The sequence below is a fragment of the Acanthopagrus latus genome, chromosome 21 (genome assembly GCF_904848185.1).
Source record: "Acanthopagrus latus isolate v.2019 chromosome 21, fAcaLat1.1, whole genome shotgun sequence".
NCBI lineage: Eukaryota > Metazoa > Chordata > Actinopteri > Spariformes > Sparidae > Acanthopagrus > Acanthopagrus latus.
Window position 1 is genome coordinate 13,921,779 of NC_051059.1, and position 23,327 is coordinate 13,945,105.

General features: G+C 38.4%; 1 protein-coding gene across 1 annotated transcript in view; it reads left to right on the plus strand.

The window, feature by feature from the left end:
- The first annotated feature begins 567 nt into the window (after window positions 1–567).
- The window catches only part of LOC119010577 (dynein heavy chain 8, axonemal-like), a 33,493-nt gene continuing 10,733 nt past the window's right edge, over window positions 568–23,327 (plus strand). The window contains exons 1-57 of the mRNA XM_037082814.1: window positions 568–724; window positions 2,123–2,230; window positions 2,362–2,496; window positions 4,495–4,579; window positions 4,978–5,129; window positions 5,666–5,849; window positions 6,023–6,186; window positions 6,474–6,650; window positions 6,749–6,862; window positions 7,497–7,604; window positions 7,707–7,808; window positions 8,273–8,419; window positions 8,506–8,703; window positions 8,831–8,907; window positions 9,022–9,121; window positions 9,243–9,362; window positions 9,447–9,582; window positions 9,730–9,917; window positions 9,997–10,077; window positions 10,405–10,521; window positions 10,794–10,913; window positions 11,314–11,419; window positions 11,540–11,622; window positions 11,710–11,816; window positions 11,888–11,978; window positions 12,077–12,200; window positions 12,480–12,652; window positions 12,751–12,877; window positions 13,127–13,362; window positions 13,923–14,027; window positions 14,111–14,224; window positions 14,323–14,385; window positions 14,975–15,075; window positions 15,209–15,346; window positions 15,495–15,735; window positions 15,850–16,049; window positions 16,755–16,908; window positions 16,995–17,158; window positions 17,548–17,650; window positions 18,038–18,142; window positions 18,369–18,533; window positions 18,743–18,967; window positions 19,053–19,225; window positions 19,335–19,513; window positions 19,592–19,779; window positions 19,880–19,966; window positions 20,055–20,162; window positions 20,236–20,370; window positions 20,477–20,638; window positions 20,745–20,991; window positions 21,237–21,478; window positions 21,577–21,717; window positions 22,040–22,271; window positions 22,372–22,514; window positions 22,627–22,761; window positions 22,869–22,991; window positions 23,076–23,289. Of these exons, the coding sequence (XP_036938709.1) occupies window positions 2,186–2,230; window positions 2,362–2,496; window positions 4,495–4,579; window positions 4,978–5,129; window positions 5,666–5,849; window positions 6,023–6,186; window positions 6,474–6,650; window positions 6,749–6,862; window positions 7,497–7,604; window positions 7,707–7,808; window positions 8,273–8,419; window positions 8,506–8,703; window positions 8,831–8,907; window positions 9,022–9,121; window positions 9,243–9,362; window positions 9,447–9,582; window positions 9,730–9,917; window positions 9,997–10,077; window positions 10,405–10,521; window positions 10,794–10,913; window positions 11,314–11,419; window positions 11,540–11,622; window positions 11,710–11,816; window positions 11,888–11,978; window positions 12,077–12,200; window positions 12,480–12,652; window positions 12,751–12,877; window positions 13,127–13,362; window positions 13,923–14,027; window positions 14,111–14,224; window positions 14,323–14,385; window positions 14,975–15,075; window positions 15,209–15,346; window positions 15,495–15,735; window positions 15,850–16,049; window positions 16,755–16,908; window positions 16,995–17,158; window positions 17,548–17,650; window positions 18,038–18,142; window positions 18,369–18,533; window positions 18,743–18,967; window positions 19,053–19,225; window positions 19,335–19,513; window positions 19,592–19,779; window positions 19,880–19,966; window positions 20,055–20,162; window positions 20,236–20,370; window positions 20,477–20,638; window positions 20,745–20,991; window positions 21,237–21,478; window positions 21,577–21,717; window positions 22,040–22,271; window positions 22,372–22,514; window positions 22,627–22,761; window positions 22,869–22,991; window positions 23,076–23,289 (7,984 nt within the window). The 5' untranslated portion in view covers window positions 568–724; window positions 2,123–2,185. The remainder of the gene's footprint in view (window positions 725–2,122; window positions 2,231–2,361; window positions 2,497–4,494; window positions 4,580–4,977; window positions 5,130–5,665; window positions 5,850–6,022; window positions 6,187–6,473; window positions 6,651–6,748; window positions 6,863–7,496; window positions 7,605–7,706; window positions 7,809–8,272; window positions 8,420–8,505; window positions 8,704–8,830; window positions 8,908–9,021; window positions 9,122–9,242; window positions 9,363–9,446; window positions 9,583–9,729; window positions 9,918–9,996; window positions 10,078–10,404; window positions 10,522–10,793; window positions 10,914–11,313; window positions 11,420–11,539; window positions 11,623–11,709; window positions 11,817–11,887; window positions 11,979–12,076; window positions 12,201–12,479; window positions 12,653–12,750; window positions 12,878–13,126; window positions 13,363–13,922; window positions 14,028–14,110; window positions 14,225–14,322; window positions 14,386–14,974; window positions 15,076–15,208; window positions 15,347–15,494; window positions 15,736–15,849; window positions 16,050–16,754; window positions 16,909–16,994; window positions 17,159–17,547; window positions 17,651–18,037; window positions 18,143–18,368; window positions 18,534–18,742; window positions 18,968–19,052; window positions 19,226–19,334; window positions 19,514–19,591; window positions 19,780–19,879; window positions 19,967–20,054; window positions 20,163–20,235; window positions 20,371–20,476; window positions 20,639–20,744; window positions 20,992–21,236; window positions 21,479–21,576; window positions 21,718–22,039; window positions 22,272–22,371; window positions 22,515–22,626; window positions 22,762–22,868; window positions 22,992–23,075; window positions 23,290–23,327) is intronic.

The window sequence follows — 23,327 nt, forward strand, 5'->3', positions numbered from 1 at the left end:
TGATGCTGAACATCCAGCATTAATACATATCTCAGTCATGTAACTAAGTACTTAGTTACAATTTTGAGGTACAGTTCCTGCTACATTACACTTCCACTCCGATACAGTTTGTGGAGGCAAAAATTACTTAAATACAAGTATTTGATAACTTTAGTTACTAGTTATTTTGCAGGTTGTATTCTGCTTGAGCCACAGTGAGAACAAGTATTGGCAACACATTACTTTTAATACTTGGGCACATTTAATATCAGATACTTTATTAGTTTTACTCAAGTGCCACTGTCTTTTACCAACATAACATTTTAAAGGCTACAACATGGCTGGGAGGAGGTTGGTGTGCATAGATATTTGTCAGCAAGCTCAGGTTAATTTAAAGGAAGTGCAAGACGACAAGATTCGCAAAACTAGAGCTGTAACTGAAAGAAACACATGGACAAGAATGTTAATATCTCTAACAAGGCCACAGAAAAAGGAAGGCAGAGGCCTTTAAGCACGTGAGCATTAGCCGAAGTTCAACTCACACGTCATACGTCATCGGTTGCGCCAACCGACAGAGAGCGTGCAGTGGAACGGTGAACGTTAAACTACAGCTAAGGGCTACAACTGGACAAGCAGTCGGCAGTGAAGACGCAGAAACCCAACAACTACATTTCTACTTTATAGTTGGAAAAGAGAAACAACACAGACAGAAAATGTGGCCAGCAGGCATCTCTAATTTTATCCGGTGAGTTAATTTTTAATAAGAACGGACAATATGTAAATGTAAGAAGAGATAAGATGTTGGCTAATTGCAAATTGTCATCTGAAGAATGCCAACGGTCAGCTAATGTTACCTAGCTCGATCATCGCATTATGTCATTGCAAAATGTTAATCCACTTGCTTAATGTTACAGTAAATGCAACTTTGTGGTAGTTTATAAGTTACTTACTAGCTGTTACAGGTGTTTCGCTTTAAGTTGGAGTAAGGGGTGTTTCTGCCATGCCAATAAGCCCTTTCAACGGTTAAAACAGCTAGCTTAAAACCAGTCGGACGTTAGCCAGCCAGCCAGCCATTACGTTACTCTGCCCCAGTGTTCGTGCTTATTTGTGGAGGACATTACATCCGTTCAAACTCAACTGCTCAAATTTGTTTGTAAAAACTACCCAATAAGTCATACTTGAGTAACAGTCAAGATATTATGTGAAAATATTGCTTTGGTTAGAGTGAAAGTATTTCAGTAAAACTCGCGTGAAGTGGCTGATTATAAATGTACTTATTCATGTAGCATATTGCCATACTTGAGGAAGAGTGAAAATAACATGTTAAATTTTGTAGTTTGGTAAAAGTGAAAAGGGTCAAAAGTATCAAAATTACAAATAAATTATTGATACTTACATGTACATGTACACTACTCTGATTCGTCCTAGAGGTGACAGGGTGGCTGTGGTTCAGCGGTAGTGCATCTTCAGAAGGCCGCTGTTTCGATTCTCCTGGTCTGCATATCAAAATGTGGTTGGGGAATATATTGAATGCCAAACTGCTTCTGACGTGCTGGTCGGCACCTTGCATGGCAGCCACCACCATTAGTGTATGAATGAATTACTATCAAGTCACTCTGCACAAAAGCATCTGCTTGATGTCAACTGCTTGTCAGTTTGCCCCATTATCAGATATTCAGCTTTTGAATCAGTGTTTTTTGTCTAATTTCAGATAAGATAAGTTAATTTAACTTTTGCTCTGATTCAACTTGTAATTTGCAAAATAACTGGTATCTAAGTATCCAAATAAATGTAGTGGATTAAAGATAGTGGAGTTGAAGTATAGAGCAGCAGAACATGGAAATACTCAAGTAAATGAAAAGTACCTCAAAATTGTGCTTAAGTACACGTCTTAAAAAATTAACTTGGTTAAACTCCATCACTGCAACATTAATATATAATATAAAACTCAGCTTGATTAAAAACTGCCATCTTCGGATGAAACAGAAACAAAACACATGGATCAGCTAACTGATATTTCCGCCTCTTTTTGTCTTGTCTGAAATACTGTAATTTTATTCCCTAGGTCTATTAAACTAGAGGATCAAAAGTACCTGGCTCCAGTTCTAGTGACTGGCTAATTTTGTTTTTTGATTTAATCCAGAGAGGATAAGGAGAAGAATTGAGTTTTTCAGCAGCACATAAGGGGATTTTGCCTGAGCTCTGCATGATGGATGCGCATGATCCAAAGCCAATAAAGCATGGACCTCAGGTAAATGATTTAATATGTTTAAACAATGTCTAACAGAGTAAAAGTACACATGTTAAGTAATGTAAGCATGGTACAGCATTTTTACATGTGCATGTAAAATGACTGCTGTTTACATCTATTGCCCTATTAAGGCCAAATACAAGCAGGCAAGAGAAGAGCGCAAGAAGCTTCTCACGCCTGCACACAAGTACATGATCGACATCCTGGCTGACAGGCTGTCATTGGAGCCAACAGCAGCAGAGGAATTTATTTTAGATTCTTCATCTGTGAGTTTTTTCAATGGATTTTGACAATCAGTGCACAGAGTATCATATATTAGAGGTAATTAATTATTCCAGTGGTCTTGTCTTCCATGTGGCCACAATCTCTTTGGTTCAGAGACCTGAAGTAAAAGAAATGAAAGTAACAAGACTTTGCAATTGTACAAAGAAATCCTATTTGCAAGATATATAGCAGTTGCACCTTCTCATTAAAGCCCGACCAATAAAGGATTTTTAAGGCCGATACTGATACAAATATTTGGTGATTTAAAAATCCGATATTCCGGTGTGTGTGTGTGTGTGTGTGTGTGCGTGCGTGCGTGTGTGTGTGTGTATATATATATATACATAAATCCAGAAACGTGTATCAAAACATAAGCTAGTTATTTGTAGTTATTTATGAGTCTTCACTGAAATAATATGATAATGCAGTTTAAAAATAAACTTCTTTGTTTTATTGTCACAACAGAACAGATGCACATCACAAATAGGGTTTGTGGTGTGTGTTGCCAACAGGAACATTGTAGAGCAGGGCTGCTCACACTTTTTTTAGCTTGTGAGCTACTTTCAAAATGACCAGGTCAAAATGATCTACCTACCTAAGTTGCATTGCTGCCATCTATGGGACTAGCACCTTAGTGCACTATATCCTGCTATATAGACCAGTGTCTTTTAAGAATTTGAAAAAACAGTGTTTTCCCCTCCTGCTTGACGCTACTTCTAAAATACTTTTCAGAGATACTTCTTCCAAGCCAATTTCTTGCAATTCTCTGAGTGTCTTTGGCAGTCATAGTTTCTCCAAAAAATCAAAGCATGTTGCACTGTCTCAGATTCCTGACATGAACGCAAGCCATAGAGCTTTTATTGAAGCTCCTTGTACTCCTTATAGGCAAGATGTACTATGTTGGGTCCACCATCACACCAGTATCAATATGGCAGCAAGCAGAAGCAAATGTAAACAATGCCACATTGTTTCAAATGTAAATATATGTCATTGATTATAATGAAATATCTATTATGAAATATCCAATAGTTAGCTTGCACTGTTTTCATGTTGTAGGCTTGTCAATAGCTGCAGCATTCGAGCCAGTGATTAATATGGAGCATGAAGCCAAAATTGGTGGTTTTAAATGCCTTTACTGGCTCCTAAAGCATGTAATTGCCCACCAGTTAACTTTTAACGCTGATTTAATGCAAGGCAGTATGGAACTACTCTAAACTCTACACGTCATGAATCTGTTACCGATAGGGCACTGCCATCAGTCAGTTGCTGGCCTGTGTTAGGCCCCTGTCACAAAAAAAAAACATGCTTTGCCACCGGTGGGCAGCCCTTCCAACTTACCACCGGGCTTATCAAGTTTTCTGGGGGAGACCCTGCTGAGTATACTTTATATAACACAATGCATAACTGATAATGAGAGAGTAATGTAACCCTTGGTATTGCACATAAAAATTGACAGCAGTAATGCACACAGTTTACTCACTGGGAGCTGGTGGTTTTCTAGACAAAGTTGTTGAATGACTGAAAAATGTCCTCTCCCGCTGATTGATCGGTCGGGCTCTACTTCTCGTTATACTCTCCAGATGGAAATCTCGAGTGTCATAATCACACATGCTTCCAACAAAAACAAACATAGTACAAGTTGGATGGCATTCAGTTGGCCAGATAAGGTTCCTTCATTGATTTAACTCTGTCAAAGCATGAACTGCACGAAGGCAAATGTTTATGATGCTACCAATAATATTGCAAATTGCCAAAACACATCAACAGATCAAATTGCTGTGCATCTGTGTCCATCTCTGTGTTTGTGTTCCTACTCTACTGCTGGAACATGCACAAGTCTGAAGTTTACCAATTTGAAACATAGTTTCTGTAAATTAAAATGATTAATGATCTTCTGAGATGACAGGAACATGGTGTTTTTCATCTCACTGTGTTTCATGCTACATTACCATATCAGTAGTGTTGAAATGTGTTTCTGTCTTTGTTTCCATGTAAAATAGCTTGCTGCTTTTGATGATTTCTTTGCCAAAGGGGGTTCTAAAACCATTTCCTTCATGTATCAAGAGTCTGATATTCCAGGACCAGGTAGGCACAACTCTAGAAACACAATAGGCCAGCTTGACACATGTACTTGTCATGAGACTGTCTTGATTGTAGTATTAAATGCTAGATAACGTTGGTTTGAAATAGTCCATGAATTGTCAGAAAAATGTTGAAATGTAAAATAGAATTTAAATAATATCAGAAACCACAACATATATTAATTTTCTTACATGATAACTTTAATAAAGGAAACAAAACAGCCAAGTTTGATTCCTTTTTACTGAAACCAAAATGATAGCAACAAATTATCCAGAAGACCTTAACCAAGTCAAACTGATTGGACTGTTCTTCTCCCTGAATGGTTGAATGCTCAAACTGATCATTTTACAAGTCTATACCACTTTTTCATCTCATCAACAAGTATTTGGATTGTATTTCAGAGTGTGGGCGCTCATATCCTGGGACAACCAAAGGGGGAAAAGTATTGAGGCTGTTTGTAGCCAATTTGTCAAAGACATGCCTTACCGGCATTTGCTGCTCTTTTACAAGGAGTAGAGTTGACATACCTGTCAATTCAGAAAAGATACATGAGGTAAGACAGTCTTGTATGTGTGAATTGGTGTGGTTCTGTTATTATGATTATTTTACTTTTCTGTGTTGTGTAGAATAACTGTATGTAGAGTGCTGCAATTATGATTAATTATTGTGGGCTATAATAGTAATATGTAACAGTAAAGCTTTTACATATGGATCTGTGTCAAATTACAGAGATTGATAAAGAGCATTGATTGAAAGAGGTTCTGCATATTTGTTGCATCTTGGGAATATTGGGATCAGTTTGGAAAAAAAAAATAAGTCAGACAGACCCATGACTACTAAGTTCTGTTTGTCGACAGTTTTTCCACATCATTTGAAATGAACAAAACAGTGCTTCTACTGAGTAGCACACTAACCAGCCAGACGAAACTAATCATTTGGGAACTCAGCTTTGGGAAAAGTTGGCAGCTATTGTGGCCTTTGTGGTGTGAAAACACACATGTTGTAATACCTAGAAAGATGCTCAATGATGATGACAATGTAACTGGCACTAAGCTACTTTTTAGAGATGGATGATCTTGTGTTTTGTAGGAGATCTTCTTTTCAATGGTTGATGGCAGAGATGGCCTCCTGAATGGAGTAAAGAATGCCTTCAACTTTGTGCTACCAGCCCTTGATGCACAAAATTGGGGTGTCTTGGATAAGACTAGACATGGAGAAAAATTTAAAAAGAACTTCAAGTACACAATAAAACGTTGTCTTAGCTCCTTAGATGGTAAGCCTTTTCATTCTTAAAATGGTAATTTGCATGTTTGTTTTTTTGAATATACATTAACATTAACTTTCAATTTAAAGTTATCATTTGTTTCATGGTCTTTCAGTGACATAATTATTGCAAAGTGATCACCTTTATTTATTTATTTTTTTACTTTTTTGTTTGTACCCTAGACATCCAGATGAGCAATGAGAGTATTGTTCACCTGAAAACAGTCACAGATATTGACTTCTCTAACTTGGTAACCCTTGGTGACATGAAAGTTGCGGCTGCTGACTTTGACATGGTGCATCAACTGGAGGAAATCTTGCTGCAGTGGTATAAGCAAATCGAACAGGTTGATAGAACAACTTTTTTGTGTGTTTGTTATTACCGCAATAACAGATAGTCAAATGTATGTTGACAGAAAATGCTCAGAGAACCAAGACCCCAACCTTACAATTTCATTAAGATGCCATTCTGACATAATCTCATAATCATGTACTCCATGGAGAATAAATCCCATATTTTGAAATGTTAAAGAACATAACTTTCTAAAGAATTGTAGAATTGTTGTTTACTGTAGACTGTATGAATTGGTGCCTCAAATAAGGCAATTGGAATCTCTGTTTCCATGATCAACAGGTCCTGATTGTAAATGATCAGCTAAGAAAAGAAATTGATTCTGCTGGACCACTGAGTGAGTTAGAACACTGGAAAAAGATGTCTTTAAGGTTCAACTCCATTATCAATCATATCAAAGGCCCAGAGTGTAAAGCAGTGGTAATGGTGCTCCATATCAGCCAGTCCAAGATTTTGAAGGTATGGATGCTTGAGTTTTTGACCTCAGCAAACATATGTGTTAATCTTGGGCTCTGGTGTAGTTACTTGAAAATGGAAATTCTCCTGTGCCTGTGTAGACGTGGCGGGAGTTGGATGCCAGGATAACGGATCGTGCCAATGAGGCCAAAGACAATTTGAAGTTCCTGAAAACACTGGAGAAAGTCTGTCAGCCTCTTTACAACAGTGACCCGGTATGTGTCAGTAATGATGTGATTGATGTGATGACAGGAAAAGTTGTATTTGTTAGTATTGAATGTGAATCTCTATTATTTTGTACATCAAATTCAGTGAAAAATGTGTTTTCTATCGAATATTGCAAATGTGTGAATCATTTTAATTGCATAACACATATGTGACATTGCAACAGCTTGCCCATGACACAAATCAAAAATAGTTTTGGATGACTCAATACCATACAGTATACTATTGATGTTGATTTCCCTGTAGTGTGAATAGTGAATAAGTAAGTTTCAGATGCAGCCCATGTGTGCAGCAGGTGTACGTAAAAACGTAGGTACAGTGACCTCTTGTGGATAATATCAGGCTTTATTAAAGACACAGCAGAAACAGAATTTAGACAGCTGTGCATTGAGCTGTGCTTGCACTTACCAGGAAACAGTGACAAAGTTTGTCAGACTTTGTGATTTGATGCCATCAGGATTAAACTTGTCTTAAACTATACAGTTCATGATGGCAACCACTCCAGGTAATTCTTCAGACTAATACTCACCAAACTCTTGAGAAAAAATGTAGGCATCCCATTAGTAGAGTAGGCCGTATTAGTGATTCCTCCATGTTACTAAGATTTGATTCATTTGATTTCAGGTCACTATGAGGAAAAGTGTGCAGAATGTCATCAACACCATTCAAATGATTTACAACACTTCACTGTACTACAATACAAGTGAAAAGATATCTGCACTGTTGGTCAAAGTAAGTGTATTGTATAAGGTGTCAGAAAAATATAAGCTGCATTTAGAAAATCCTATACAATTTCCTCTATGAAACTAATTGAGTTCCTGAAAAATTGTCTAGGTCACAAATCAGATGGTTACAGCATGCAGGTCATATGTTACTGACAATGGCTCGTCTCTCATATGGGACCAAGATGCTGGAGACATCATCAGGAAAATGCAGGTGATGATGACACTGTAGCCTTTTCCATGCTACCATGAGTTGTCTGAACACGCACCAAGCACACAGCTCTGGGTGTAAACCTCTTATTGCTCGACACCACCAAATACACAGACACGGGGACTGAACGCGGCTCTTGCGTCTCGTCCTGTGTCTCGTCCTGCAGCTCCTCTTCTGCTCTTCTGCTCTCCTGTGCACCTCCCATGCATCCTCCATCTGAGGTCCAACATGCTACTGCATATAAAGGGAGACGGTGATTAGTAATTGGGTGCCACCTCTGTCAGTCACTCACCTGGTGCTGCTCTCCTGAGCCCTTGCCACCTCTCTCTCTCTCCTACAGCCACACCTCGACCACACTCACCTCCCCAGGCACCTACCTTAAATTGGTGGTATTGTTGATGAGGTTTGAATATAATGGATGTTGACATTAGCATGTAACTCTTTCCTTCATGTTTTATCACTGGCAGGCCTGTATCAGCTTGTATCAGGAGTATCAATCTTGCTTCCAGAAAACAAAGTCACAAACAATGGAAAGCCCTACAAAGAGGCCCTTTGAAGTTTCAGAGATGCAGATTTTTTGTAAGTTTGAAGGCTTCTGCAAGCAAGTTGAAAAGGTGCGGCCCATACTAACTTTCCTAAATTTAAATCTCACTGTTACAATGAGGCTTTTCCAAGTAACAATAAGCCTGTTCTCTTTTAGATCACACAGATATTTGGAGTGTTCAAAAAGTTTGAATCTCTTGAAAAATCAAATATTGAGGGCACTGAGACGCTGGTCAGACAATTCCAAACTGCATGCATGAGTCTGAAAAGGAAGCAGTACGATATGTTGGCTCCCAGAGCAACCGAATTCCAAACAGATTTTGTTCAGTTCATGTGTCAAATCAGTCAAATTGAGGTATGTATAATTTTTTGTGTTTACTCTGTAGTGTACATAGCCACTATTGTTTCCCTTTCTCTTATGTGTTCAGTATTGCTTCCAGTGTTGATGGTCATAATAAAATGTTGACTGTCCTTGTCTGCAGAAACAGCTGCAGGCATTTATGAGTTCATGCTTTTCAAAGATCTTCTCATCTCAGCAATCTCTACGCCTAGTACGTTGGTCAGTATAAAATAGTATTATAGTAAAAGCTAAATATTGCCCTTAACTTTGTATTTTAACGTTGCATAATTTGGCATTATAACAGTAAAGTAAAATAAATTCCTTTATTTGTAGTTTTCAGAGACTCAACTTTCCCTGGCTCAAGAAAGAAATTTCTAACGTCTTGGGTCTTATTCTTCAGCATTATGCCTCAGAATTAGAGTTTGTGAAAAAGGTATCCAATCTTCATAATAGAGTAGATACTGAGAACAAGTAAATTTATCATCAAATGTATTGACATAAAGGGAAGTTGTTGATTCAATGAACAGATCTACTTGTGTAAATTTTCTTTGCAGCTCTATGAAAGGCAAAGAGAAGACCCCCCATTAGCTCGAAACATGCCCCCTGTGGCTGGAAGGATTAGTTGGGTCAGACACCTTTACAAAAAGATAGAGGAACCCATATCATACATCAAAGTATGCCTATATTTCCCCATCAAAATTAAACTTGCACCTGCACTGAAATATTTTAACATTGAACGTATATGTTGTCATCAACAGGACAACTCTGACATCCTGTGCAGCCCTAAGGGAAAAGATGTGGTTAAAATGTACAATCAAACTGCATCTGCATTAGTGGAGTCTGAATTTGTTTACCACAGAGTATGGATGGATGACGTGTCAAAACTGGATAATGGTAGGTTTTCTGGCACTCAGGAAATTACTTGTTACTAAACTGATAGTGTTGATAGCTAAAAAGCACACAATGCCCTTTGTCAGGTTACATCATGGGATTCTGTTAATACCAGTTTAATTATTTTCTCCCTATTCTACCCCATCACAGTCTTAAATATTACATTGCTGGTTCGTCACCCAGCAACTGGAAAATTGTTCGTCAACTTTGATCCCAAAGTAACTGAGGTAATTCGTGAGGCTAAGTGTTTGTTGAAGATGGGTCTGGAAGTTCCAAAGCAGGCTTTGTGTCTAGTCAAGTTTGAAAGCAAACTATATGCCCATCACCTCAGACTACAGGTAAATCAGCACATATTTTTTTTTACAGATAGATGGGGTACTTTAATGTAGAATGACTTGTATATATATATTTTTATAGACCATTTTGGCAGATTATGAATCCACTTGTGAGAACATCCCTGCAGACTTCGTCAGCTTGATGGCTTCAAAAATAAAGAATGTAAGCAATTCATCAATACAGTACATTTAAAACTGGATAATATTACTAAACTCATTATATATCAAAATGTTTAGGAAGGTGAAACTTCTTGTCCTCATAAATGTAAATTAGTAGTTGCCACAAGTCAGTGTAAATGTTTAAACTGTTTCAGTCAATTGCCTTGCAAGGGGAAAAAAAGCTCAAATTTGGAGCTTGCTACAGGCAGTGTGAATAGATGTTGAAGGGGCTTTGTCATTTTTTTATGGATTTTGTATCTGAAAGAGTTACTATTAAATCATTGTTTCAAAGTTGCTAGTTCCAGCTATTATGTTTTGGGTACATTTTAAGGTGGACTCTGCGCTACGCCACGGGTCAGTGCTGCTCACCTGGTCATCCTTCCTCCTGGATAAGTTCTTCGAAAATGTTGAGACTGCTTTATTTGAGCTCAAACATCTTGTAAAGAAGGTATCGTACTTCATAAATGCACTAAGCAAAATTCTGGCTCTCATCCCTTTTCAGATATGGATACTGACAAAAAGCGTATTGAAATCTGAAAAAGATTACAAATTAATTCTTTATGTTTAATTCCTTCCTTGGATTAATTAATAATAACCTCTAGCGATGAATTGTGTTTTTACAATGTAAAAAAAGTCTTATATTGCTCCAGCAATTAACACTTTGTCAGCCTTCAGGGATTTAAAAAAACTTTTGCTCAAGAGCTATCTTCTTTTTTCCAGGTGCTGGATATCAGTAAGTTACACATTGATGATGTCCTTAAAGACATCTCAGAGACTGTGCTGATCAAGCTTCCAGAAGATCATGTTTCTTCTGTGCAGCACCTGATTGAGAGTAACAAGGTGTCGACTCCTTTTCCATTTAATTACTCCTTGAAGTGGCTATAGTTTATACCTTTATATTATCAATCTATCAATGCCAATGAAAAAATAATGTGAAGGTAGTGATGTGACCTACAGAGGATTATCAGCCAAATCTGCCACTTCCACCCGCCTCAGAGCTGTCTACAACTTTACTGTTTTGGCTCACTCTAACTGTTCTCACAGCGTTGTTTTCAGTTGCACTAGGCATCTGTTTTCAGTTGTCTCAGCTCTCAATTGGCAAAATTGAAAAAAAAAAATCAGTTATTGCAAATTCAGTAGTAATGACTTTTTTAAGAGGATGATAGTTTTATGTGATGCTTAGAAATAAATGATCAATTGTGCTTTGTTTACTGATCCACTAATTATATATTTCCTTTAGACTCAGTGTAAGGAGCAGGCAAAGACGCTGAACTACAAGGTTGGTCGTGTAAAAGAAGCAGTGAGGGAGCTTGGTAAAGTTTTCAGTGCCGTTTATGAATCAAAAGGTGATTTCACACAAGCAGAAATAATATAAAATACTAAAATAAAAATCATATATGTATATGTGGGTGTTTTTTTGTTTTACCCTTTGAATGTTTTATGACTGAGGAATGTGACATTTTCAGGAGGGAAACAGAAGACCCCTGATGAGGATGAGGGAATCTGTTCCGAAGGCCCAGATAGAGATCAAGCAATCAAATTTGAAAGGGTATGTTTGCAATGCCAAAAACGGTACTCTCATATACAGTATAGCAACAAATCTGTTAATAATTCAAAAAAAATATCTTAATTTCAGGAGTTCAAGAAGCTTTATGAATACTTTACTGAACGGGTATTAGATGCACTGGTCAGAGCAACCAAATTATCTCTGGAGACCTTGAAAATGAGGATTTTTGGAACAAAGTAAGTATGTCTGTGTTTGTTGGAATGTTAAAGAGGCGAATTTTTAACGATACTGATATGATGTCTTACAGAACAACGTTAAATTGGAATTCAAGCACTAACCAGAAGTCCAAGATGGTCACGCTAATAAGGTCTGAAGTAGAGCTGGTTATACCTAATGTGGTGAGTTTCCGCTATTCATTGGTGACAGGACAATCTAAAATTCCTTGCCAATCATCTTACACAAAAACATTTTTTTGTCTGATATTTGTCATCATCAGGTAATGATTCCCACTGTGGATGAGATCCAACACTTCATAAATCAGCTTGTCGATCTTGTATTGGGAGTTAGCAAGGAAGTTGTGTGGAAGCTGGAGTACAGTCGTGATGGCACAAAGAACAAAGGTAAATCATTGCCAGTATTCACATGGAAAGAAAACCCAAAAGTCAGATGAGAAGTTGATATGAAAGATTTGTATGGACCAGTAGTATATGATGTTATTTTAAGTTGATTAGGTAGTTTATTTGTAGTTCTCTTGTAGTCAGTTGTTATCAATCTTCTGACATGCCCAATAGCAATCAAAGCTGTGCATTCCTCTTAAAAAAGACCTCTTTCATTTGATGTGGTAAGATTGTCAAGGAAAAAATTCTGGCTATTGTGTCTGTTTGCCCATGATCTCAAAGATGGAGCAAAAAAGAACTTCCATCACATAGTTGTTGAACACAGGGAGATCAAAAAGGCTGTCATCATTCTGAAATCAGCGATTTGCTCCCAGAGAAGAGAAGCAACTGATGTTCTCAAGCACTTCGATCAGTTCAGAGTTATCTGGGATGAGAACAGGGACCTCAAAGTCAAGGTTTGACCCCCTGCTCACATAACATGTTTTGAGTTTTAGACAGAAAATATGATTTTTTTCTGCAATAATGACATCATGATTATCTTCACTTTTAAAAGGAATTCATGGACAGCAGTCCGTCCTTGATCCAGATCAAATCTGAAATCCAGCACTATGACTCAGTTGAAAAGGAAATTGATGATATTAAACCCATTATTGTTTGGGGATCTGCTGAATTGTCCACAGGTAAGGGAGCTATTATTACAAAAATATGAGAATTTGGAAGAAATTGTATTGCACAAAGCCAGAGGAAGTAGCTCAAGATTTAGAGATTTCCTCTACTGCAGTTTGTGTTAGGCCCATGTTAGGCTGTACTGTACTATGCTGTATTTTTGAAGCGATGATGGTTCTATACGACAAGGAAGAGTTTGAGAACTGTGTACATTAGAGGGGAGAGTGGCAGATTCCTCACTAATTTGTATCTCTTGTACATAGAGCCATTGAAGAAGTCCTTGAGGATTGAGACCAAAGCCTGGCAGAAACTGTTGTGCCAGCACCTGAAGAAGGAGTACAAGAAGAAAATGATTGACACCAGCATACATATGAACAAATACTTTGCACAGCTATCTCATCCTGTGGCTAATCTGGAAGACGTGCGTCGTGCCATGGCAGCCCTGTCAAAGCTTCGGGATGTTGAAGTACAAACTGATATGACATTGATATCCATTGAGGTATGAATAAACAATAACAAATGTGGTGTGTAAATGTAATCTATAACTTCAGTGATTATGTCACAGTGCACAGATCAGAAATAGCATTTAAAAAAAAAAAAAAACAAAACCCTCAGATACCGAAATACAACACAACCAAATGTTCTAACTGAAATATATAGATACATTCTAATCAGTTAACAGACTAAATGGGATCCTCAGACAGAATTTAAACTTTTGTTAAGTTTCCTAACATAATGTGCCATATCTTGGTAAAATCTTGTGTGAGATTCTGACTGATGCGGATGAGAACAAATATGGGAGTTAGATATTGTGGAAGTTAAGTAAGGTCTAATTAGAGGTGTATGCATAGATTGTGTTTTCCATCACCATCAAATTATGGTCCATATATGCTGTCTGAAATTTGTATATTCATACATTTGATGATTATCACACTTGGTTTAGGAACAGATTTCACTTTTATTTGAAGCGATATGTACACTTTCCATCTTGTGTGAGCACTGTAGTTTTATTCATGTGGCTGTCAAATAACCATCTCATTATTATATTTCATTGTGCAGGAAGCCTTTGAAATTTTAGCTAAATATGAAGCAGAGGTGACCAGAAGAGAAGCAGAGGGGGTGTACAATCTGAGGCATTTCTTCACAAAGCTTCAGTGTAAAGCAGTGAGTATAAACATCAGATGTATGATTCTGTCTTTTCCCATAATTTATCTGTGATATTGGTTTTTAATCCCTGAATATCCAAGGGATCAGTGCAAGATGAGCTTGTTCGCATGCAGCCCAAGTTCAAACAAAACCTTCTGGAGGGTGTTGCCATTTTCCAAAATAATGTCAACACTTTTATGGAACAATATGATACAGTAAGTCATCAGAAAATCTTTTGTTAGTCTCATCAGTGTTTTTATGCAGCAAATTTAAATTCATGTGTTACTTTGCTTTTGTACAATTTTGTTTTTAGGAAGGCCCCATGGTCGATGGAATAACTCCCCAAGAAGCCAGCTGCAGGCTCCAGATCTGTCAGGTACCACTGCCAATTAACTTAACAAGATTTTATAACGTCAATGTTGGATGTATGAAAAGAAGTACAAAAGTCGCATGCAGTATGTGGCACACTAACGACATTTCAGTTCTAGGTTAAGTTTTACTGAAATTTTAAAAACTAAAGAGAAACAATTACCCAATCTGGCCTTCATCAAATGTCCTGAGTTCTTTGTACCAAAAGTGAATAATAATTTCCTTCCTTACTGTGTCAACTTAGTACCTACGGTACCCCAAAGTACTGTAAAGTTGGTTAATGCACATGTATTAGCAGTGACAAATGAGCATGGGAATAAAATACATATAATTTGTTTTTATTTGTTTTTATTTATTTTAACACAATCATTCATCCATACCCAAACACATTTTTATGAGGATTTTTGTTTCAGTTGGTTTTTACTTTATTTGGTCCTGCTGTGTTTAATTGTGCATTAATGGTGTTTGAACTGTTTCTCTGTAAAAATATATATATATATATATATATATATATATATATATATATATATATATATAAAAACGTCTTGTGGAAGTTAAGTAAAATATTAATATATGTAGATTTTTTTTTTACTAAGGCTAGATTTGAAGAACTGTGGAGATATTTCAACACATATACCTCTGGGGAGCAGCTTCTTGGCTTGCCAGTCACACAGTATGACTGTCTTCAAAAGAAAAAGTGCGTTACCACTCTTCAAACAGTTACCAGAACAACATGATTTTTTATTAATACCTAGTTATTGGGTTGATGTTTATGGTATTTTATATCGTGTTCCGACTAATGGACCTATAATTTCCCATCATTACCTCAGAAAAGAGCTGGAATTGCTACGGAAACTCTATGGCCTGTATGATGCTGTGATGAGTAAGATCAGTGGGTACTATGGCATTCTGTGGACAGATGTGGATATTGAGAAGATCAATACAGAACTTTTGGAATTTCAAAACAGGTAATTTTCCCCACCTTACTGTGTCAAAAGAAAAACTTGCCAATCTTGCCAATACCTAATAAAATTATATCTCTATAATAAAGTAGTTAAATGTAAGTAGTAAAAATTTAAACTATTGTTGGTTATCAATGATGATCCCTATTTTTAGATGCCGAAAGCTACCCAAAGCAATGAAGGACTGGCAAGCCTTTCTAGACCTGAAGAGGACAATTGATGATTTTAGTGAGTCATGCCCTCTGCTTGAGATGATGGCAAACAAATCTATGACGAGGAGACACTGGGACCACATTACAGACCTGACTGGGCACCCGTTTGAGGTGGAGTCTAGTACCTTTACACTGCAGAACATCATGGAAGCACCTCTGCTGAAACACAAAGACGAAATTGAGGTTTGTTCGCAGTTTGGATGCTGTGGATAAAAACTGCCCTACTTTCTTGCAACAAATGTGTATCTTTTGTCCACCATTCAGAGCTTGGCCTCTTTTGTTGCATTTATACCGTAGGACATCTGCATATCGGCTGTAAAGGAGAAGGATATTGAGGCCAAGTTGTCACAAGTGAAAGAAGTGTGGGCTGGCCAGATCCTGACCTTGATGACATTCAAGAATAGAGGTGAACTGATGCTAAAAGGGGCAGAGACAGCAGAGATCCTCACCATCCTGGAGGACAGTTTGATGGTGCTGGGGTCACTGCTGAGCAACAGGTACAATGGAGCAAACAGTGGCTTCTAATTATAACAAATAAGATTTCAAAACATTGACCAAAATTGATAAGAAACACCAGTAAGAGAGATACTACAACTACACTGATGTGACTCTGACTAGAGGTAAGATCGGGCCTAAAAAATCCAGCCCGACCCGACCCAGGCCCGCAGGCATTAAAGCCCGACCCAGCCCGAGCCCGACCAATTAACTTGATTTGCAGGCCCGAGCCCGAAGCAAACCCGAAATTTCAATTTATCCCATAGTATTTTACGTTCACGAAATGTCCGCAAAGCCGTGCGCAAAGCGTGCTCTTGCTCTGCGCCTCCTGTTACCTTACAGCGCCGCCTTCTCTGTTTTATCCAAATTATTTATTTACAACAAGTATTCCTTAGTTTAGTATCCACACATCGTTTTAGTATACATTTTTATAAACATATATTTATTTTAAAAAAAGTCAGCGAGAGAGAAGCCCGAGCCCGACCCGACCCGAACGTAATGATTGACATTTTAGGCCCGACCCGACCCGAATTTCGGGCCGGGTCAGGCTCGGGCTCGGGCTAAAGATCTTACCTCTAACTCTGACTGATGATTCAAAAAGGGAAAAAACGGTTTTTATCCAGATAATTTTGGTGCCATTTATTCAAGGTATCCTTTAAGACTATGCTCACACGTTGTCTTGTGCTGTCTTTGTCTGCCTTTAACAGATACAGCGCCTACTACAAAGCAGAGATCCAGGATTGGGTCTCCAAGCTTTCAACATCATCTGATGTCATTGAACAGTGGGTTATTGTGCAAAACCTTTGGATCTATTTGGAGGCTGTGTTTGTTGGGGGTGACATCGCCAAAGACCTGCCACAGGTATAGTCAGTGCCTTTATCTTTATGTTCTGAAAATAACAAGCTCTTTCTTAGCAAAAACAAAAACACTTATATTTCCCAATGTAGGAAGCAAAGCGATTTCAAAACATCGACAAGTCCTGGATTACTGTCATGCAGCGCGCCCAAAAAGTTCCAAATGTGGTAGAGTGCTGTGCTGGTGATCCAGTTCTGGGACAGGTTCTACCAGATCTTCAAAAACAGCTGGAGTTCTGTCAAAAATCTCTTGCAGGGTAAAGCTTTGTCAACAAATTTTTGAAGTTATTTACATTTTGTGTGAATCATTTGTGGGACTACAAGTATTAGTATTACTCATCTGATCTCATCTCATCTATTACGCATTACTCATCATAATTACTCATCTAGGTAGTTCTACTTTGTTTGGCATTTTATAACTATATTTTAATTTCCTGAAGTCTTCTTATTTTCCTACCAATTTCTTTCCAAACCAAAACACTTGATCAAAACTATTTATTATTAAGTTATTTTCTATTGAATTTTGGTCACTCCTCACTTCTTGTAAATTCTTAAAGATATTCCTCAATGACATAGGCCATAGCTTTCCTGCTGCAATTGATGGTGACAATGTGTATAGGGAAGCTTATGTGATCTTACTCAACAGGTACCTTGAGAAAAAGAGGCTCCTGTTTCCCCGGTTCTTCTTTGTGTCTGATCCATCCCTCCTGGAAATTCTTGGACAAGCCAGTGATTCTCACACAATTCAGGTTAGAACCTTAACTGTCCATAGAAAAAAGTTTTTAAAACAATGTTTAGAGTAAAAAGGAATCATAGTACATCTGCCAAGAACCTGGTGTTTTTGGTCCCTTATTTCTGTGTGGCTCATATCAGATGTATCAAACCCTTGCCAAAATATTTCAATGAAATTTAGTGCGGCCAAGGTCAAGGAGGAGACTAGGATATAGCCCAGGTAAATATACTAAATTGTGTTTTCCTATGAACTGCTGCACTTTTTTGATGGAAAACATCTGGCACTAGGTTGTTGTGACACAATTTCTGCTGATGTATGCAAAAGATGTAATCTGTTATAGAAACATGTTGATTTCTTGAACGTGCCTGGTAAAACTAATTTTAGGCATCATTATTTTTTTCAGTCACATCTTCTTGGAGTGTTTGATAATGTTAATGAAGCAGAGTTTCATGCAACAGACTATGACAAGATTTTGGCTGTTATTTCACAAGAAGGAGAGGAACTACCGGTATGTGATGTTGACTGCATTCATAGATTGTAATTTAAATGTAACTTAAATGGAATTGCATTTGTTGCTCTTAATGTAAAGGACTTTGTCGCAGCTGTCCTGCAAGTGTTTCATGTGTTTTCTTTGTAGAAAATAATCTCAAAATGACTTGAGTAAATGTAAAGTTGTTTTCCTACATTGAACATAAGTATAGTGTGATATGGTAAATGTGTGTTTGTGGTTTCAGCTGAACAGCCCTGTCATGGCACAGGGACCAGTGGAGCTCTGGCTCAAGGAGTTGCTGTTACAACAGCAGGCCTCATTACACTCTGTTATCAAAGCATCAGATATAGAGATCAGCGATGAAGAAGACTTCGATCTTCTCTCTTTCCTCAACAAGTTCCAGGCACAGGTCAAAAGACAGTCATATGGCTGTCAGTAAAAATGTTTAATAAATTGATAGTTGTCATGGTTAGTGGTATCCTTATACCTTTCTTTGAGATACCAGGCCAGCAACAGGCTACTAACATCACAACTAATATTTGATTATATGAGGTTGTACTTTCAGGTCACATTTAGATGATTTTACAAATATGTCTTTTCATTCATTGTTTTGTTCAGGTGGGGTTACTAGGAATCCAAATGCTTTGGACAAGAGATGCAGAAGAGGCACTGCAAAATGCTGAAGATGACAGGGAGATTATGCCTTTTACCAGAAAGAAATTTCTAAATATACTCACCATGCTTATTAAACAAACTACCCAAGACCTGAGCAAATTTGACAGAGTTAAATATGAGACGCTCGTCACAATCCACGTGCACCAGAGTGATATCTTTATCGACCTAGTAGGTTATTTGAAAATCCTGTTATTGTTCCTTTAATATTGTTGACTGGATGTTATTGTTATTTATGCAAGACATTTCTCCTCAGGTAAAAAAGCGTATAAAATCTGTTGGTGACTTTGAATGGCTGAAGCAAAGCAGATTTTACTTCAAGGAAGACCTGGATCATGTCATTGTGTCAATTACTAATGTAGACTTCATTTATCAAAATGAGTTCCTGGGCTGCACTGACCGCCTGGTAATCACCCCTCTGACCGACAGGCAAGAGAAGAAGAATTTTATTTTGTTAGTTGATAATTTATGTTACTTTTTACACAGTGTGTAGTCCATAAATTGAATTGGAAAACTGCTTTTTATCTTCTTTTATCAGGTGTTATATCACACTGTCCCAGGCTCTGGGCATGAGTATGGGAGGAGCTCCTGCAGGGCCAGCTGGCACTGGGAAGACTGAAACTACCAAAGACATGGGTCGCTGCCTCGGCAAGTACGTGGTGGTGTTCAACTGCTCAGACCAGATGGATTTCAGAGGACTTGGCAGGATATACAAAGGTATCCCAGGCAATGAAACAACACATACAACTGTGTGATGTATTATTTCAGTTATGTCATGATTTATTCTGTTTTCAGGCCTTGCACAGTCTGGGTCTTGGGGCTGCTTTGATGAGTTCAATCGAATCGATCTGCCAGTGCTTTCTGTTGCTGCTCAGCAGATCTACATTGTTCTGATGGCACGCAAGAAACACAAAAGCACTTTCATCTTTACTGATGGAGACTGTGTGGATCTGAATCCAGAGTTTGGCCTGTTTATCACAATGGTAGGATACACAAATGTACAGAAATCTTACAAGAAAAACCTTAAAATTGGGTAGAAACATGAATTAAACACTAGTTAATGTGTTGTCCTCCCATATGTAGAATCCTGGATATGCCGGTCGCCAGGAACTTCCTGAAAACTTAAAAGTGCAATTCAGGACAGTGTCGATGATGGTACCAGATCGGCAGGTGGATAAAGGCTACTTTTTCTGGAGAGTACATTTTTCTTTTGTTCAAGTCTTTAGAGATCTAACTTCTTCATTGTTGTCTTTGGCAGATCATCATGAGAGTTAAGCTAGCCAGTTGTGGATTCAATGAGAATGTCATCTTAGCCCAGAAATTCTTTGTGCTTTATAAATTGTGTGAAGAACAACTTACAAAACAGGTGAGAATCTTCTGACAGGTACTATGTGAGCGATCATTGACCCACTGACACATAATCTTCTGCTCTTTGTCAGGTCCACTATGACTTTGGCCTGAGGAACATCCTGTCTGTGTTAAGAACACTGGGGGCCAGTAAAAGAGCACGTCCTGATGACACAGAGTCTAGCACTGTCATGAGAGTGTTGCGTGACATGAATCTTTCTAAACTGGTATGACAGGAGCTAAATTCTAACTAATGGGGTAATATAATACACCTTGGAGGTGTTTTACTGTGCTGGCAGTTAGTGTGTATGTAAATCTGTGTGTTTGTTTCAGGTGGATGAGGATGAGCCCCTCTTCCTTAGTCTTATCAATGACCTATTTCCTAGTATTCAGCTGGATGGGAGCACATATGTTGAGCTTCAAGCTGCTGTTGCTCATCAAGTTGAGCTTGCTGGTATTGTCAACCACCCACCATGGAACCTTAAGCTGGTTCAGGTACCTAAAGACATTTTTCTCTGCATGTAAAGCGCCTGTTGTGTTTTGTTTCTTATAAAGTTACTGTTTCGATCATACCTTACTGATATCTCACTGTCAATATCAGCTTTATGAGGCTTCCCTAGTGCGCCATGGCCTGATGACTTTGGGTCCAAGTGGAGCTGGGAAGACCACAGTCATCAATATTCTCATGCGAGCTTTGACTGAATGTGGAACACCACACAGGGAGATGCGCATGAATCCCAAAGCAATCACTGCACCACAGATGTTCGGTCGTCTTGACGCTGCCACCAATGATTGGACTGATGGAATCTTTTCCACTCTGTGGAGGCGGACACTTAAAGCCAAGAAAGGTTTGTAAGACAGAGTTTAGTGCACATTCTAACTCAGTTAGAACTCTTAGATCATATCACAAATTGCTTCAGTAAAAATGTTCTTCCAAAATGATGTATCTTGAATACGTTAGCATATGAATGGTTGATACCAATGAGTATGAGGGATTCCCACTGTAAAAATTCAAGGGTTTCCATAAAAACATAATGACTAACTGAAAATGTGACAGAGAATTTGAAAATTTTGACCGTTTTTAAATGTTTAGGGGAGTTTATATGGATTGTGCTGGATGGCCCTGTGGATGCCATATGGATTGAGAACCTCAACTCTGTGCTGGATGATAACAAAACACTGACACTGGCTAATGGTGACCGTATCACCATGTCCCCAACCTGCAAACTGGTGTTTGAGGTGCACAACATGGATAATGCCTCCCCAGCTACTGTGTCCCGTGTGGGTATGGTCTTCATGAGCTCCTCCGCTCTCAGCTGGCAGCCCATACTCCAGGTGCAGTTGTTATCTTTTTAATCATCAAAGGAGAAATTGCTTCAAGAAAACAATGAAGGGCTTAAGTGGAACATGTGCTTCATTTTTACTTGTTGTAGGGATGGGCACACAAACGCAAAGCAAGTGAGGCAGAGAGCATCTTGAATTTATATGAAAGGATATTTGAGGACGCTCACTTATATGTGAAACAGAATCTTAAACCCAAAATGGAGCTTTTGGAGTGCAACTACATTATGCAGGTATGTGTCAAGAATCAGGGATTTGATGATCCCTGACAGTCTGGCCACACTGAATGCGTGAGTAGTGCATGCAGATGAAGCGCCCCCCCCCCCCCTTCAACATGGGTAAAGTAAAATCAAGTGATCATATCTATTGATAATTATCAAAGACAAACTCCATGTAAACAGGTCAGGCAGGAATGCTGCCTATGTGAACACACACGTGAGTGAGTAGCAGCATCTCAGCATTGTAGTTGCCACGCAGTGCACAAGCATCCAGTGTGGCCAACCTCTAAGCTTATTTCATGGAAGACTGAATTATCTGAATATGATTCACCCTCAGTCTGTGAATCTGCTGGAGGGTCTCATCCCAACCAAAGAGACAGGGGGCGTGGTCGATAGCAAATACCTTGAACGCCTTTTTGTCTTCTGCCTGATGTGGAGCCTGGGAGCCCTTTTGGAGTTAGAGGACAGGGACAAACTGGAAGCTTACATCCGAGCTCATGAAAGCTGCATTGATGTACCTCAGACACAGTCAGGAGAGACTATGTTTGAGTACATGGTCAACCCAAACGGTACACTCAGTTACATCACAAATTGCTACATTAAATACAAGTTTTCTGCTGCCTTTTGTCTGGTTTTCAAGTGAGAGTTTGAAGGACTGTTCTGTTTCAGGTGAATGGTGTCATTGGAATAACCATGTGGGGGAGTATGTCTATCCTACTGCCCATGTACCAGACTATGCATCCATTCTTGTGCCAAATGTTGATAACACAAGAACTTCTTTTCTGCTGGAGACTATTACCAACCAATGCAAGGTGATCGTGTCTGCTTTTTAAAATCATAAGTACTCACTATTGTTCATTATAAACTGAATTTACTTTTTTACTTCAAGGTATGTCTTAAAGATGAATAGTGTGTTTGTTGTAGGCTGTACTGCTTATTGGTGAACAAGGGACTGCAAAGACAGTGATGATAAAGAGCTACACAAAAAAATACGATCCTGAGACAAATCTCTCCAAGTCCCTGAACTTCTCATCTGCAACACAGCCAATAATGTTTCAGGTAGATTATTTATCATGTTCTGTATGCATGGATTTGTGCAATTTCAGTCTGCCTTTTATTGCAAAAGCCTTTTTTCCCCCTTTTTTTTCTTTTTTTACCAATTACAGCGAACAGTGGAAAGCTATATTGAGAAAAGAATTGGAAGCACCTATGGACCACCAGGAGGACGCAAGATGACAGTCTTCATCGATGACATCAACATGCCTATTGTCAATGAATGGGGCGATCAGGTGTTTACTGTATATATATGGCAGGATTATTCTTATATAGATTTCCTACCATATGTTCCGTCTAAATAACCGCTGTATCTATAGATCACCAATGAGATAGTACGCCAGATGATGGAAATGAACGGCATGTACAATGTGGACAAACCAGGAGACTTCACCACTATTGTGGATGTACAGATAGTAGCTGCCATGATCCACCCTGGTGGTGGGAGAAATGATATACCGCAAAGACTGAAGAGACAGTTTACAGTTTTCAACTGCACGCTGCCATCCAACACCTCCATTGATAAGATCTTTGGTAGCTGTCTCTGAAATTATTCATTTTTATGCTTACTG